The 14,698-nt window shown below is 39.1% G+C and overlaps 1 protein-coding gene across 1 annotated transcript in view; it reads left to right on the top strand.

Moving 5' to 3' along the window:
- The first annotated feature begins 5,757 nt into the window (after nt 1–5,757).
- KCNB2 (potassium voltage-gated channel, Shab-related subfamily, member 2) overlaps nt 5,758–14,698 on the top strand; it is a 179,802-nt gene continuing 170,861 nt past the window's right edge. The window contains exon 1 of the mRNA XM_009891902.1: nt 5,758–6,336. Coding sequence (XP_009890204.1) covers nt 5,758–6,336 — 579 coding nt within the window. The remainder of the gene's footprint in view (nt 6,337–14,698) is intronic.

Raw genomic sequence — 14,698 nt, 5'->3', positions numbered from 1 at the left:
TCTAAGGCTTTTTAGAAAGTTAAAGCTAGTTTTTCCACAAAGTGTTACATATCTGCATTATATATGGACTGCAGGTCTGATTTATGTCACACCTTAATGAGTAATTTTTAATAGCTGAACTACTCAAAGAAACTATTATCTCCCCAGAATTTTCTGGATTTCAGTGAGCCTTTTTGCCTGGAATTGGAAGAAACATTGATCTTATATTTTCCAGACCTGAAAAAAATACATTGAATGGCATCACTCAAAATCTTTTGTTTAATAAGTGCAAAATATCTCATTTAGATCTAGAGCTTTCTTAACCTAAAAAAAAAAATTAAACTTTATCGTTACATTTAGAACCAGAAATCTAGATTTAATTTCAAAAATCTTGAAGATGGACTTTCAACAAATTCTGAAAACTTCTTCCATTTGTTTCCAAAGCTAGGAAGTGAATGAATACAAACTTCCCTTGCAATCAACTTGTCAAGTTTTGACAAAAGGCCACCTTCTGACAAAAATGGATGAAGATATTAAGAAGGAAAATGTGTCTCTTAAAAGTCAGAACAAAGCAGGTTTGGTCCCTTTTCCTGGAGGCCTTATGATACAGCCTTTTTCGTGTGTACCACATACTTTTTTGTCTTGCGGTGCTTTAAGTGTGCAGGGAAGGCATGCTCCACCAGTGAAGCATGCTTAAGTAGTGTAGTATCTCTTTAAATAATCACAGAATTGTTTGAGTTGGAAGGGACCTTAAAGATCATCTAGTTACACCCCCCCTGCCATGGGCAGGGACACCTCCCACTAGAGCAGGTTGCTCAAAGCCCCATCCAGCCTGGCCTTGAACACCTCCAGGGATGGGGCATTCACAGCTTCCCTGGGCAACCTGTTCCAGTGTCTCACCACCCTCAGGATGAAGAATTTCTTCTAACATCTAATCTAAATGTTCCCTCTTTCTGTTTAAAACTATTACCCCTCATCATATCGCTACGTTCCCTGATAAAAGAGTCCCTCCCCATCTTTCCTGTAGATCCTCTTAGGTACTGGAAGGCCCCTATAATGTCTCCCTGGAGCCTTCTCTTCTCCAGGCTGAACAACCCCAACTCTCTCAGCCTGTGTTCATCTCCACCTTCTTCAGTGCAAATTACACAGCAGAGATTGGGAGCGAAGTCTATGACTGAGGCATGCATGTAGCTTGGACTTGACTCTTAAACGTGCAGGGTACAGCTGGACCGGCCTGTGGAAGGGTCCAGCGCTGCTCAGGCCAGCTGGCATGGTGACCTCTGTGCATGCCGTTAAACTCACCTAGGCTCCAAAGCAGATGGCTGTGGAGAAACCACTTATTAGGAGCAGACCTTGAAGAATAACGACTCTCCAGCCATCCCTGCAAATTATTTGGGAGAGTCCTAATTGTGCCGTGCCAGGAAATGCTCTGGCGATGTGATGGCACAGGCAACTGATGATGAATTCTGCCTGAGGGTTTGATCTGCTCACATAGTCGTGCCCATAAAATGTGATAAAAATGCTAAGGACTCTGAAAAAAGCAGCTATCTCAGTTTGAGCAGGCAAAATCGTTGGATACTTCAGACATCTGTGACCTTCACTTCTCCCTTATAAAGCAATGGTAATAATGGCCTCCTAGGGATGTTGAGAAGGGAAACTGTGATACCATGGAAGCTCTCAGGTAGGATAGTGAGAGCTCCCAGAGGGAAATTCCCTTTGCAGGGAAATTCACCACTTCGCATGTGGTGGTTGTTTGCAGTAGGACATGCTGAATAACCTCAGAGGCCACAGACTGAATGAGAAAGATGACAAGAAATGGTAAATAATTCTACGGGCGCTTAAAGCAGGAGGGATTGGTGTGAGGGGAATCACACCATTGAAAGCTTAACCTTTGTTCAGGCTTTCCCTAGCTTTTTGAGTCTTTGCAAGATTCAGCTTTTATTTAATGCAAAGGACTGGCTTTGGTTTGGAAGAGTTTTATTCAATATTATAGATATTTTAAGCATTTTATTATTGCGGGAGAAGAAAATCACTTCTATCTGGCGTTGCTCTTATTCTATATCTGTGGCTAGCGTTTGTGTCTTTCTCTACCGATTGCTAAGCAGTGCTGGTGAGCAGCCAGCTGGCATTGCCTGCCTGCCGAGGGGTAGTCACTCGCGTTTCTCACTAGCCCATGGTGGAAAAAGTCCATAGTGGAGTTGCACGCAGCCAAAAGGATAGTGCAATAAACTAAACTGAAGGATATTTTAAGCCTTCTCAGGACAAAAATTGCAGTGTCTGAAGAGTTAGTTGCAGTCGCTAAAATCCAGAAAGATTATTCAATGAATTGTAGAGGTAACCTCACTTCCATAAATTTGTTATAAAGGAAGACCTGGTGATTTTGTGTGAAATTTATAATGTGGATTATAAAGTTAAGATTGTTATGTAGTTAAAGTAGAGGCTCTTGGTTAAATTTTTGTAGTCCAGGCTTGGGGTTGCACAGGATGAAATTTTAAAATTTTATCAGCAGAAAACAAAAGAAGGTGTGAAGAAAGGAACTGAGGAAGCATACTAAAAGCATTTTTTTTAAATTATGTCGCCCACTGCTTGTATATATTTAAATGAAGGAGCTCAGTAAAAAGGTAAAAATAGCCTTCATGTTTCAAGATTCTTCATTTGGGAAAATGCTTTTTATTTTTGATCTTTTCAGAGTACTCTATGTTGTGAATGCTGGTTCATCCCTTGGTACATACATACATACATAGCACCTGGGATCCAGTCTTGTAAACACAGACTTAGTGGTTTTTCACTGCTAACTTCAGTATGACCACGGTTAACCAGGATTTTTAAAGCTTTTTAGAAAAGCCACATTTTCTCAAGTAGGAAGATGCAACCAATAATTATACTGACAAATCAGAAAATGTTTTATCAGCTTTAGACCAATCTTGGTGACACTATAATTTTGCATTGTTTTACAAATCTGTGTGGTAACTACACTGCATAAAAGCTAAAACAACATGTAGTCTTGCATATCTTTAGCTTTTGTAATCAGAAAAGCAAATGAGGGTATGGTTAACCTAAGATTAATGAGGTCAATGGCTTGATTTCTACTGTGTTTTACTCAGTATTGCTAATATTAGAGAACACATATTAATAAAAAAAAGAAGAAATCCCTGAGATTCAACAGTGAATAAACTAGTGAACCTCTGTAGAAATTGCCTGAAGACTTGACTGATTTCATGGAGAATGACAGAACCTCTCTATGAATTTCTTAAATTCTTGTGTTTTGTTATGTAAGACGTCCTTTAAAGGAGAAACATCATTGTGCATTAAAGTCTAAAAGTATTTTTTCAAAAAAGGTTGTAAATATTTCCTCTGTGGAGAAATAGCCTCTCATAACTGCTTACTGTTTGTGTGGTTGTCTTTATGTCAGAAGACTGATAAATGCAGCACAGACCACTAGGAGATGCTTAAGTGAGGAGACCTTGCAAAGACCTGAGTCTCCCCCTCCCCCCTTCTCAGAAGTTCCCCCACCATACCCTTGCATCTAAGGCAGTGAGGAGGAGGGTAAAACCAGAGAAAAAAAATCGGCCTAAGGTGAAAAAGAAAAAAAGCAAAAAACAAACCAAACACAACAGAAAGGGATGTGTATTATGTAAAGCTAATGATGTCAGGGCTTTGATTTTGATATGACATTTATTTTTGCAAGTGAAGTTATCAGATTATCTTTTTCATGAATGAAGGTAAATGTTACAGGCTTAAACTCTTATGTAAATAGGCACAGAGGTGCTCTGGGTTGCACTGGGAGATCAGGAAGGAGCTTCACAGTGCAGTGCTGGAGGCAGGATGGGAAGAGAGAGAATATTTTGGCCCTTGTGTTTTTAAAGTAGGTTCAACTTCACAGTGAAACTGCTAACAAGGTAGTGTTTTGGGTTGTTGCCATGATGGGAGTTAACGAGACAGTGAGATATGCACTCAACCAAAAAAATAAATAAATCCGTAAAAGTAAATATTGCTCTGATGGGTAATTTTCCTTTTCCCTGATGTCTTTGGACATGGAAGTCTGTTAGTACCAGTGTCATGTGTGAGTGAGCCTTATTATTACTTTATCTGTTGATGGAGGAACTTCTAAAGTTTAGATATAATGAGGTCTAGTAATTTTCATTTTATACTAGCAACATAGCCAACACTGTCATAAGCATGTCAGATGACACGCTGAAATAATTCTTTGTTTTTCCTGGTACTTTTAGTAAAGGATTATTCTAGATCCTCACTGCTCTGGTGAGGATCTGGTCTTTGTGACCTTCTCATTCGTTTTCAGATTTCCACCTTTTTTCATGGTGAGTTTGTACCCGTTTGTTCTTGTGCCATCATAGTCCTTTAGTATAAATAGTTCTTCTCCCTCCCTGGTGTTTACCCCTGATATATTTATAGGTAACAGTCACAACCTTCATGCTTACTCTGCAAAGAGGATCAAATTCTTGTTCACATCCAATGCTTTTTTAAAGCTGGAGTTACTTCACTTCAAAAAACAAACAAACAAAAAAGACCAGACTGTTGAATTGTTGATTTGCAGAGAATGGGAGGAGGAGATGTCTACTCGGGGAAATTACTAGGGAGGAATTTCCTTCTTTGGAAGAGAAACTTGCCTAAGCATTCTTAATATTCTGCCCTTTGGGCTGTGATACCATTGCTAGGTTATTATTTAAGCAAAGCACCGTTTCAGATAATTGATCATAGTAGAGGTGTGTGTGTGTGGGGGGGCAGTTTCCTTCCTTCCTGTTTGATCCTGATATTCCGAATTTGATGACAAACAGCTGCACTTCAGAGTTCACCGAAGCACTAGGCACAGCGAGTGAGGATGCACTTGCGGATTATTAAAACTGAGGTTGCTGACTGCTGTCATGCAATCATGTCCCGGCAACAACTTAACAGGTGAACAAGTGGAACAAAGAGCCTCACTGAGAAGCCAGGGAATGGTATGCACGGTCCTTGCTCATGTAACATGTATTACTGCTCAGTTGGCTGCAGAAGAGTTAGGATTGTTTTGACCTGTTTGTAAATAAATCAGCAGTGTCCGGTGCTAGGTAATTTGACTTGTCAGAACGGCAATTGAATTGTTTGGTGGGTAACGTTTGGCCATGAAAGAATACAGTAAATCAAGATTTGGGTTGGGAGGGGGAGGGAACCAGTTCGGTTTCACAGGAGATTTTGATATGCTCTAATTCTTTCAGTCAGTTTCAGAACTTATCTCCCAAATTTGAATTATTCAATAAAAGGGAAGCTAGCCCCCATTTCAACTTTCCCTTATGGATATCTCGAGAATCTTTCCATTAGCATACCTCACATTAATTGGCAAGTAATCAGATTAAGCTAACATGGCTGCATCAGAAACTGCTTCTAAAAAAACTCAAAACAACAAAAAAAACAAATTCTCTGTACAAACTGTCCCAGTTGATTTTCATGAATGCAGAAATTCCAGTAAATTTTTTCCTTTCCTTAAACATAGTGCTGTTAGCTGTTCCAGTTGTTCCAGTGGTTCTGTATACTACCACAAAAGAGTCTCACTGTAGAGAGAGCAAATTACCATCATTAAATTTTCATCTGCATATGAAAGTGTGGCAGGAAAGAGTCAGAGAGAGATTGGGGAATGTATTGTACATTGCAATATTCTAATTTTTTGTCTTTTTTAGCTTCAGAAATGGAACTGTCTATCTGAAGAGGACTCTGCCCAAATATTTGTAGTCTCCAAGATCATTCTGCTAAAGACTCCGGTGTTACAACTGCATCCTTTTCAGAATGGCTGAGAAGGCTCCACCAGGGATCAACAAAAAGTCTTCAAGGTCTACCCTTTCTCTGCCTCCAGAACCAGTGGAGATCATTAGGAGCAAAGCCTGCTCGCGGAGAGTTAAAATAAATGTCGGTGGGCTCAACCATGAAGTGCTGTGGAGGACTTTGGACAGACTTCCAAGGACACGATTAGGAAAGCTCAGAGACTGCAATACTCATGAATCTCTGCTAGAAGTATGTGATGACTATAATCTAAATGAAAACGAATATTTTTTTGATCGACACCCAGGGGCTTTCACTTCCATTTTGAATTTCTACAGGACAGGGAAACTACATATGATGGAAGAAATGTGTGCTCTTTCTTTTGGCCAGGAGCTTGATTACTGGGGGATTGATGAGATATATTTAGAATCTTGCTGCCAGGCAAGATACCATCAAAAGAAAGAGCAGATGAATGAGGAGCTGAGGAGAGAGGCAGAGACACTGCGCGAGAGAGAAGGGGAAGAGTTTGATAATACCTGCTGCCCAGATAAAAGGAAGAAGCTCTGGGACCTGCTGGAGAAACCCAACTCATCTGTGGCAGCAAAGGTAGGATAAACAGTATGCTTAATGCAAACACAGGAGAAAATGGTTTCATGACCCGTGTATCTGACATGTATGAATCAACAACTTTCACTAAAATGTTTACAGAAAAGAAGAACCTAAAAATCTACATATCATGTAGAATATACCCAAATCTGTCCTAAACCCCTCTGAAATCAGCAGAAGGAATCCTGTTGATTTCAGATGATTTAAACGCTTCGATGAAAATTCAGACAGAGAACACTACCTACTTTTTTGTTAGTAAAGCATTTCGTTATGAGAAACATACATTTCAGTATTGCTACTTGTCCTGTTACAGCCATTGCGTACAGTGTATCAGTGTCTTGTAAGGTGTGCTAGATAGGTTATCAAAGAATAGCGACAACAGCCACTGTCTGGCATGGTTTTACATTGGGCAAGGATTGCAGTATCTTTTCTCTTATACTACATTTTTGCGATCAAGAATTAAGAGTGTTTTGTATAAGAACATTAAAATATAAAAGCACGTATATGCACATACATATATATATTTGTATGTATGCATGTATATTTGTATAAACAAGCATATATTATATACATATATACACACACATACGTGTATATATATGTAAAATTTGTATATATTCAGGCAGAAATGAGGAAACATTCAGATGAAGCCTTGTTCCAGTACTGCTGTCTTCAAAACAGGCAAGCTGGCAGAAGTCTCACTGATACAGGGGAAAAGTTTACCCTTGTTAGGGAGGCAGGACTGCAGACAGAGAAGTTGGTACTGCTATTTAAAAGGAAGATTTTCTCATTTCTTGAGGAACTTCATTATTCTGTTTATAATGTGAAGTACTATTTAATATGAGGAAAATTGTAGAAGCGCGTCTCCAGTTGGAACCATTCAGAGCAAAAATGTTTGGTGATTAGATGTTCATGTTAAGCTTAACTGTGGCTTTATTTTCTTCTGTTGTTGTTTTTGTATTGGATGCAATGCTATTGGACGAAGGTAAGTATGAAAATGTGATGGGGGAATGTACAAAACACAGAATCCTAGCAAAGATTTTTTCTTGCAATAGCAACTTCTTACTACTGAGGTGCAATACACAAATTTTTTTATTTTAGTTTTTCATTGTGGGCTGCCTAACTGTTTAAGCAAGGACTTAGTTTTGTAAAAAAAATTATTTATTGTGCCAGAATATAAGGTTCATAACTGGAATAAAGCTTATAGGAGAAAAAAGAAGGCATTCAGAATATTTTAGAAAATTAGATGAATACATTTTCTGCTTCTGAGATACATATTCTGGGCCATATGTTCCTCTCCAGGAGAAGGAGCAGAGGGGAAGCAGATGGGCTTAAGTTGTGCCAAAAAGGGTTCAGAGGGGCCATGTTACACGCCGTGATCCCCTGGTACAAGCTAGCATCCATCAGCACCCCCAGTACTTTTGTGACACAGCTGCTACACAGCCTGCAGGAGTCGGGGACCAGCTTCTCAGTCCTGCACGACCTGAAACATCGCTGATGTGGTCTGTAACAGACCTCTCCTCCTCCCAGATGAAGGCGGGAGGAGCTCCTCCTGGGGCAATGTGGCTGGGACACACTTTTGGTTTTTAATACAGAAAAGAAGGCTATTGCCAATAGGACTCGAGACGTGCGTAATTAGTGTTTTCCTAAGACTAGGTAGGAGTCAACACAGTAAGGTGGACCAGATGAATAGGGCAGAACTAAAATACTGATTCTTATGTTCTTTGCTCTGATAAGCATTTGGTTATTCTTTTGCTTGGTGGATAAATGCAGAAGTATAGGATGGTTAAACCTGCATGAGTGCTTGCTGATGACTGAACTCTTCTCATGGATTACAGTGTCCCGTCTTGGATTTGCTTGAAAAGAGTTAGGCCAACTCTGAGCTTTTAAGAAAATTCCCCTTTGGCCACTCAGGCCAGATTTCTCCTCAGGTTTTGCAAATGCAAGTGGCCATTTCTTTTATTTCCCAAGATGTCTAAGATGTCTAAGTATTTATTTTTTACCTTTTTATTTCCCTTTTCCCTCATCTCCTAGTTTGATTGAATGTTATAGTTGTATGCTTTCTTGTTACAGGGAGCTTCACATTGCACTTGTATGCATGTTGCAATGGTTTTCATTATTTCAATTGCCTTCTGTCTAAATTAATGCCATTTGGTGTGATTTCTGTGATTCTAGCAGCTGGAAGTCACCATATTACAGGCACTCCGTTTCTCTTTCTAGAGACCCTCAGTCTGTAAATGTATATATGAGCCAAAATCATAGTCAGCTACACCCATGGTGTCTCAAAGATGGCTGTAGAAACTTGGCTGAATGACATAAAGGAGAGCAAAAACTGTCGCAGCGCATTCAGACTTGAGGAACATAAGCAAACAAGTGGAGTTGCATGTAAAACAAGATACGCTGGAATCAGTTGGATGTACTTCCAAACAGGCTGGAGCCGTCACAGACTGTGTTAGGCTCTGTGGCAAGGTTTTATCCGAATGTTTGGATAACATCACTTTCAGATTTCTCATCTTTTGTTCTGTTATGTGGTAATTTGCTAGTTTGGCCTGAAAGAAGAGGCAGAACCATCTTCTTTACTCTGTAGGAGTAGAAAGGATGTTGGTATTTCGAGAGTGGAAAGTTGGGAACCAAATGAGAAAATATTACTGTAAAACCTCGAATTCAAATATTTGCTTGCTTTCGAACTTCTATAGAAAGAGATGAAACCATGTCAGTGTGCATAGCTATCCTACAGATGCCCATTCAATCATTCAGATCCTCCATAGCACCCAAGCCGTTGACAGGAACAGCTTGCTTTTTAATCCCTTTCATGTAAAAGATTAGGAATGCGAGATAAAAGCTCAGGTGTGGTTTCAGTCTGTGGCTGTGTCTTGCCACTTTTTGATTCTGCTAAGATGCCTTCTAGGTCTGATCCAAAGCTTACTGAATTAAGGGGGAGTCCTGCTTTGGATTAGTTATCTCAGGACAAATCCTGCTCCTTTTGAGGTCAATGACGGCGTGCCATTGACTTCACTTACTGCAAGGTGAGACACAACAAGCTGACAGTGTATGAAGAGCAGGTATTTTACAGGTTCTGTGACAATAAATAGGAGAAAGCAAGATGTATGTGTGGCAAGAAATGAAAACTATGGTTAGCTAGTGAGAAAGGGATATGATAGGTCAAGTACTGTTGCACCGTACAGGCACACTTTGCTATATGAGGTTTTTGTAATTTTAGTAAATGCAGGCATGCAGCTCATCGCAGTCATCAATGAGCACCTTCTAGGCACAGCAGTTGTTGCTTAGTCCTCACCTCAGCAAAGCTCTCTGTGAATTCAGTAGAGGTTTTAACTGAAGAATACAGGATTTGCCTCCATTTTCCCATGTTCACATTCATAAGCTTTTAAGTAGGATGAAGACAAAGACTTCCAGAAGTTCGGTCATTTCAGACACGCACAGAGCTCTAAAGCAGAACAGAACTTCTTCAATTAGGGTCACGGTACATCTGTTTTTCTCATGAAAAGTCTTGTCTTTCACCTTGGAGTTTTTGGCTGCGAAGTAAAAAATGAGCATTGATTTCGGTGGATGTGAATTGACTGCAGCTGGATATCACAGATGCTTAGAGTTCAGCACCTTGCTGAACTGGGATATTAAGGATGAACCTAGCTGAGTTGGTGCCTTTTTAATTAATTCTATGTTCTCTTGTTCTGTGCAGTGCACTTTAAATCAGAGGAGCCTTACTTCGGAACGACTGTGAATCAAATGAACCCATAAATTCAACGTTTCTTTGAAAGCGTTAATGCAGGAGCTCTTCCTTTCATTCTTGTTTATAGAATCCAAGAGCCTGGTTCTTTTCTCATACTTGTTTTATATTGATGAAACTCATTTGGACTAAACCCTAAATAAATATGGAATGTTTCTAGTGCAGATGATCTCCTATAAATACAGAGTGAATGAGGTCAGAAATAAGTGGAATATCTAGGAGAAATTGAGACCCTATGTCTGCCTAAAGATACTGACTCAATCACCTTTCATCTACAAGAGTATTTTAAGTGCTTTACAGTAACGTTATCAATAAATATCAATGCAATTTTCCATTTGGTATTTTATATCACAGGTTGTCCCTTTGGATACAAATAGAGAGTAATTGCTTGGGATTGATTCTACAGGTCTTTCTTGTGCAAGTCGTTCTTTCTCACACGAATATTTCCTTAAAGCTCAATGTGACTATTAGCTGATCAAGTATAAAAGGTAGTACAAATAAGTTAAATCATTAAAAAAATTACTAGTCAGTCACACTCTGTCCTTGATTTTTTGCATAACCCCCATTGATGTACATACACAGAAGGGTAAAATATTGGGCTTTGTGGCTCTACACCATGGGGTTTACTTTCTTTAAAGCTATATGAAACCTGATGGGGGTGAAAGTGTTCTCTGTTAATTCTGTTTGTCTCACCGCGTGGTTCATTTATCGTTATTTTATTTTGTTGATTTCTTTTTTCTTAGGGTTTGTTTTCTGTGGGTTTTTTTTGTTTTGTATTACTGACTGTAACATGAGTATTCCTCCTTTGTGAAAAGCACACTAATTTATCAGCTAACTAGTGGATTGTGGATTACAGAAGGTATAATTATCCCAAGCCTGACTGGAAATCGTGAGGAGTTTGTGTGCTGCATTCAGTAACTAAGCCCCTAAGTGGAAAAATTCCTTTGGGGGAAAAAAAAAAAAAAAAAAAGCAGCATGAAAGAGGAGTTTCAGGCCACTGTTACTTGTTTATTTAGCTACATTATGGCTAGGCTTGCTACAATGACTTGCCAAGAGAGGACACCCCTATTATATGTTAGAGGCCCGATTCTCATTTTCCATAAGTATGTTATATATGTAATTCACACTGACTCTTGCGCCTATTTAGACTTTGTAGAGCAGCTTAAGAGTATTCTTGGGGAAGTGCAAATTAGCAGTCATTATGCATGACTTCAGAACAGAGCTGAGTGTCATATAAGACATTTCAGTATGCCTTTGGAAGTCCTTATAAATGATCATCTCCTAGATTGTCACACAGTGTTCATTCTGGGGTGAACCCTAATTAATGGTACACTACTGGTTCTTTTAGGGTTGAAGGTCACATCATATATGCTCAGAGAACTTTAGGAAAGCTTTTAGCTGGTTAGTTGTATTGCAAAGAAGAGCTATCACACATAAGAAAAGCGTCTGTCAACAGCTAAATGTTTGCACTAAGAATATTAAAGTGTTCAAGTGAAAGAAATACTTTTTCTTATGGTTACATCCTTTGTTATATGAACAAAACACTTTACTTGCTTACGTCCTCAGTTTAGGTTTACATGTTCTGTGTTATCCTAATTTTGTTAAGCTACAAAAGCTTATATTCTATGTTCTTTCCCATCTAACTGCAACCAAGGATAAAGACGACAGAGAAGTAAGACTGTCTCTTTTTAAAAGTGTGAGGGATGGCTTTTGTACTATTTTAATTCCCACGAGTTTTTGTGTTGTATATAGCATACCTCAGAACATGATAACATTCGTTGAAGATAAGTGGTGTTTTCTAACTGATCTGTAGGTTGAACTTCTGTTTGACCTCTGTTTTCAACTTATTTTAGGTGGGAATCCTGTTATGAGCCTTTATCTGAATGTACTGCCAGGAATGTTATAGTTTGCATTGTCACTCCCAATACTTTAAAGACAAATGGCTGCTGAAACTAAGTTATGGTAAAGCACAGAGGATGGTCACTGGTAATAAATGTGTATCTTCATCTCACCATCATTTCTGGCCAGGACACTTATTACCACTCTTTGCTTTTAAGGTGAAGTTATTTTTTGTGCCAACTGATAAAGTCAGTCAATGTGACTGTAAGACAAAGAGATTATATTTGATCCTAGTCATTCATATTTAATAATTAAAGTGTTTTAATGTCTTGAAAGATAAGTGAATATATTGTTTTCTCAATAGATATTATATCAAGGAACACGATAGACTGTCGGTAGTTAATTGATTTTATTTTAAGAGCCTGTGTTTGCTCACCGCTGAGTTGGTCATTAAAAGATTATTTACCTTCTTTATACTTCTTATATGAAGTATCATGTAACTCATGAGTCAGCATTTTTGGTCCGCCTAAGTGTCATGAGAATAGAGCTACCATCTGATCTGTCTTGCTCCAGAGGTGTTTAATACCTCAGTTACATATGGATTCCCTCCAACCCTGAGATCTTATCTGTGGTGTGCTGAAAGGTCTTGCTGTGAACTTATTAAAAGAACTTACTAAAAACTACTATTGGAATAAAATGAATAAAAAGTCCTTTGAACTGACCTGTTTATTATTGACACTTAATTCTCAGTAAAACAGATGCTGAAATTTTGGAAGCAGTGCCAGGGGCAAAGACGCATGTCATGTTCAGACAGTCTATTGCTGGTTTCAAGCACTGGCACCAGGGAATATCCCCGTTCATTGTGTGAATGGAGGGAAGGGATCTTTCCTTCCTGGAGCTGTGCGAAGGGGCTTCACTGACTCTGGTTTTGTGGATACATTAAGGAAAATTAAAGAGGATTCATGATGAGTCTTGTTAGAGGAGAAGAAAAGGCAAGAATAATTATTTTAAGAACTGGGGAAATCCATTCTCAGTATTTGGAAATAAGATCTGATTGGTAACCTTTTGCAAAACAAAGTTTTAACGTAACGACTAAAGTGTGTCTGCACTTATGACACCATTCACAGAATCTCACAGTAGCTCTTGCCCAGAGAAATGTGCTAGGATTTAGAATATAGGAGATCACAGTGAATTACCAGCAGGTACAATCTGCATGAGAACACCTATCCTTTGCCATAATGGATAAGAAAGCATTATTCCAATTCTCCCCGGCCCCATGTGTGCTTCTTAAGTTAGGAGAGCAATTTAACTCTACGAGGACTGCTTTTTTTACCTCTGCTCATATCCTTTTTTTTTATAGCTGTTACCATAGATTGAGAATAGACCAGCATCAATTGCATATACGTTTTAAAATATGTATTGCGGTATTTCTGGTTAGGATGGTAATGTTTTGTGCATTACAGCATGCCTCTCGGTAACGTCAGAGGCATCTCGTGAGCTGGATTTTCAGCTGTGACATGTCACTTAAGCTGCGTCATGCCTGAGTGGACAGACCAGGGTGTTTTGCCTTTCCCTTCACCCAGAGGCAGATCATATGTCCTAAAAATGTTGCATTTCCGTTCCGTGTTTTCATAAGCAACTGCCAGTGCATTGTCTTCTCTCATGTAAGATATTTGGAAACCATCAGATGTCAGGGAGATACACTAATAAATTAAATGATGTGAAGACAATGTTATTTGAAGGATTAGCCAGACCAGATCTGCTGGAAGCAAAGGGCTGCCCTTACTGTCTGGATGAACCAGCTCCGTCTTGCTTTTGTAAAGCGGAGAGCAAAACAAATCTATATGATAACCTGCAAACTGGCCTTTCTGTTTGAACCTCTGGTTTTGTTGCAAGATGTATCAGAGCAAAAAACTGCTCCCAAGTGACCAGGAAGCCAGAGATTTCTGCACGTTACTTATTTCAGGAAAAAAAAAAAAAACCACAAACCATGGTATTTATCATGACATATGGCAGACTCGTGAGTTTTCTATTTGCTGAAGGTATGTGAATATTTGATGCATAGCACTGATCCCCAGGTCCTCTGAGGGAGTGTTGAAAACAAGCATGTGACGCTGACACAGCTGTTTCAAAGTGACTTTGAGATCAAAAAAGTATCCCAGTAGGGTCTTTTCATGAAGCCACCACAGTCTGCTCTTTACATGCCTTGGTAACTCTCTCTTTGGGGAGGCGTGCAATAAGGCCAGGTTTTCAGGTGGGATAAGTAAGTGTATTTCCATTTAAATGTATTTGATTTGCAGTGGTTGGGACCTGGACAACAGCCCTGCATTTGAGGTTGTTTGGTTAAATGTGCAGTATCCTTTCCACATGAGTGTTATGGCATTATGAGTGAGTGAATACCTGTACTCCACATGCCATACCTGAGACAGGTCTTCTACTGGTTTTGAGCAACAATGGAAAGGGTCAAGTTGTCTTTCAAAAGCGCACATAGACATCATAACCATTAAGTCTACATATTAACAAACTAGCCCTTACTTCCAAAAAGTGTATTTGGTGTTTTCGGAGCTTTTAGATGTGCATATCCTATATGTAAGTATATATAATACTGACCGATGAGCCCTTTATTTGAACTGGTAATATTGCACAATGAGAAAATGTGTGAGATGGTGGAGGCAATCAGAGCAGTGGTTTTCTCTCAGTACTTAAGCACCTACAAACTGCCTGAATCATATTTGCTGAATTTTCTAGTCATCTTGTAGCTGCTACTTGTTATAAATA

This window comes from Charadrius vociferus, unplaced genomic scaffold (assembly GCF_000708025.1).
Source record: "Charadrius vociferus isolate BGI_N301 unplaced genomic scaffold, ASM70802v2 scaffold15, whole genome shotgun sequence".
NCBI classification, from domain to species: domain Eukaryota; kingdom Metazoa; phylum Chordata; class Aves; order Charadriiformes; family Charadriidae; genus Charadrius; species Charadrius vociferus.
This window is presented reverse-complemented; position numbering and strand designations above follow the sequence as displayed.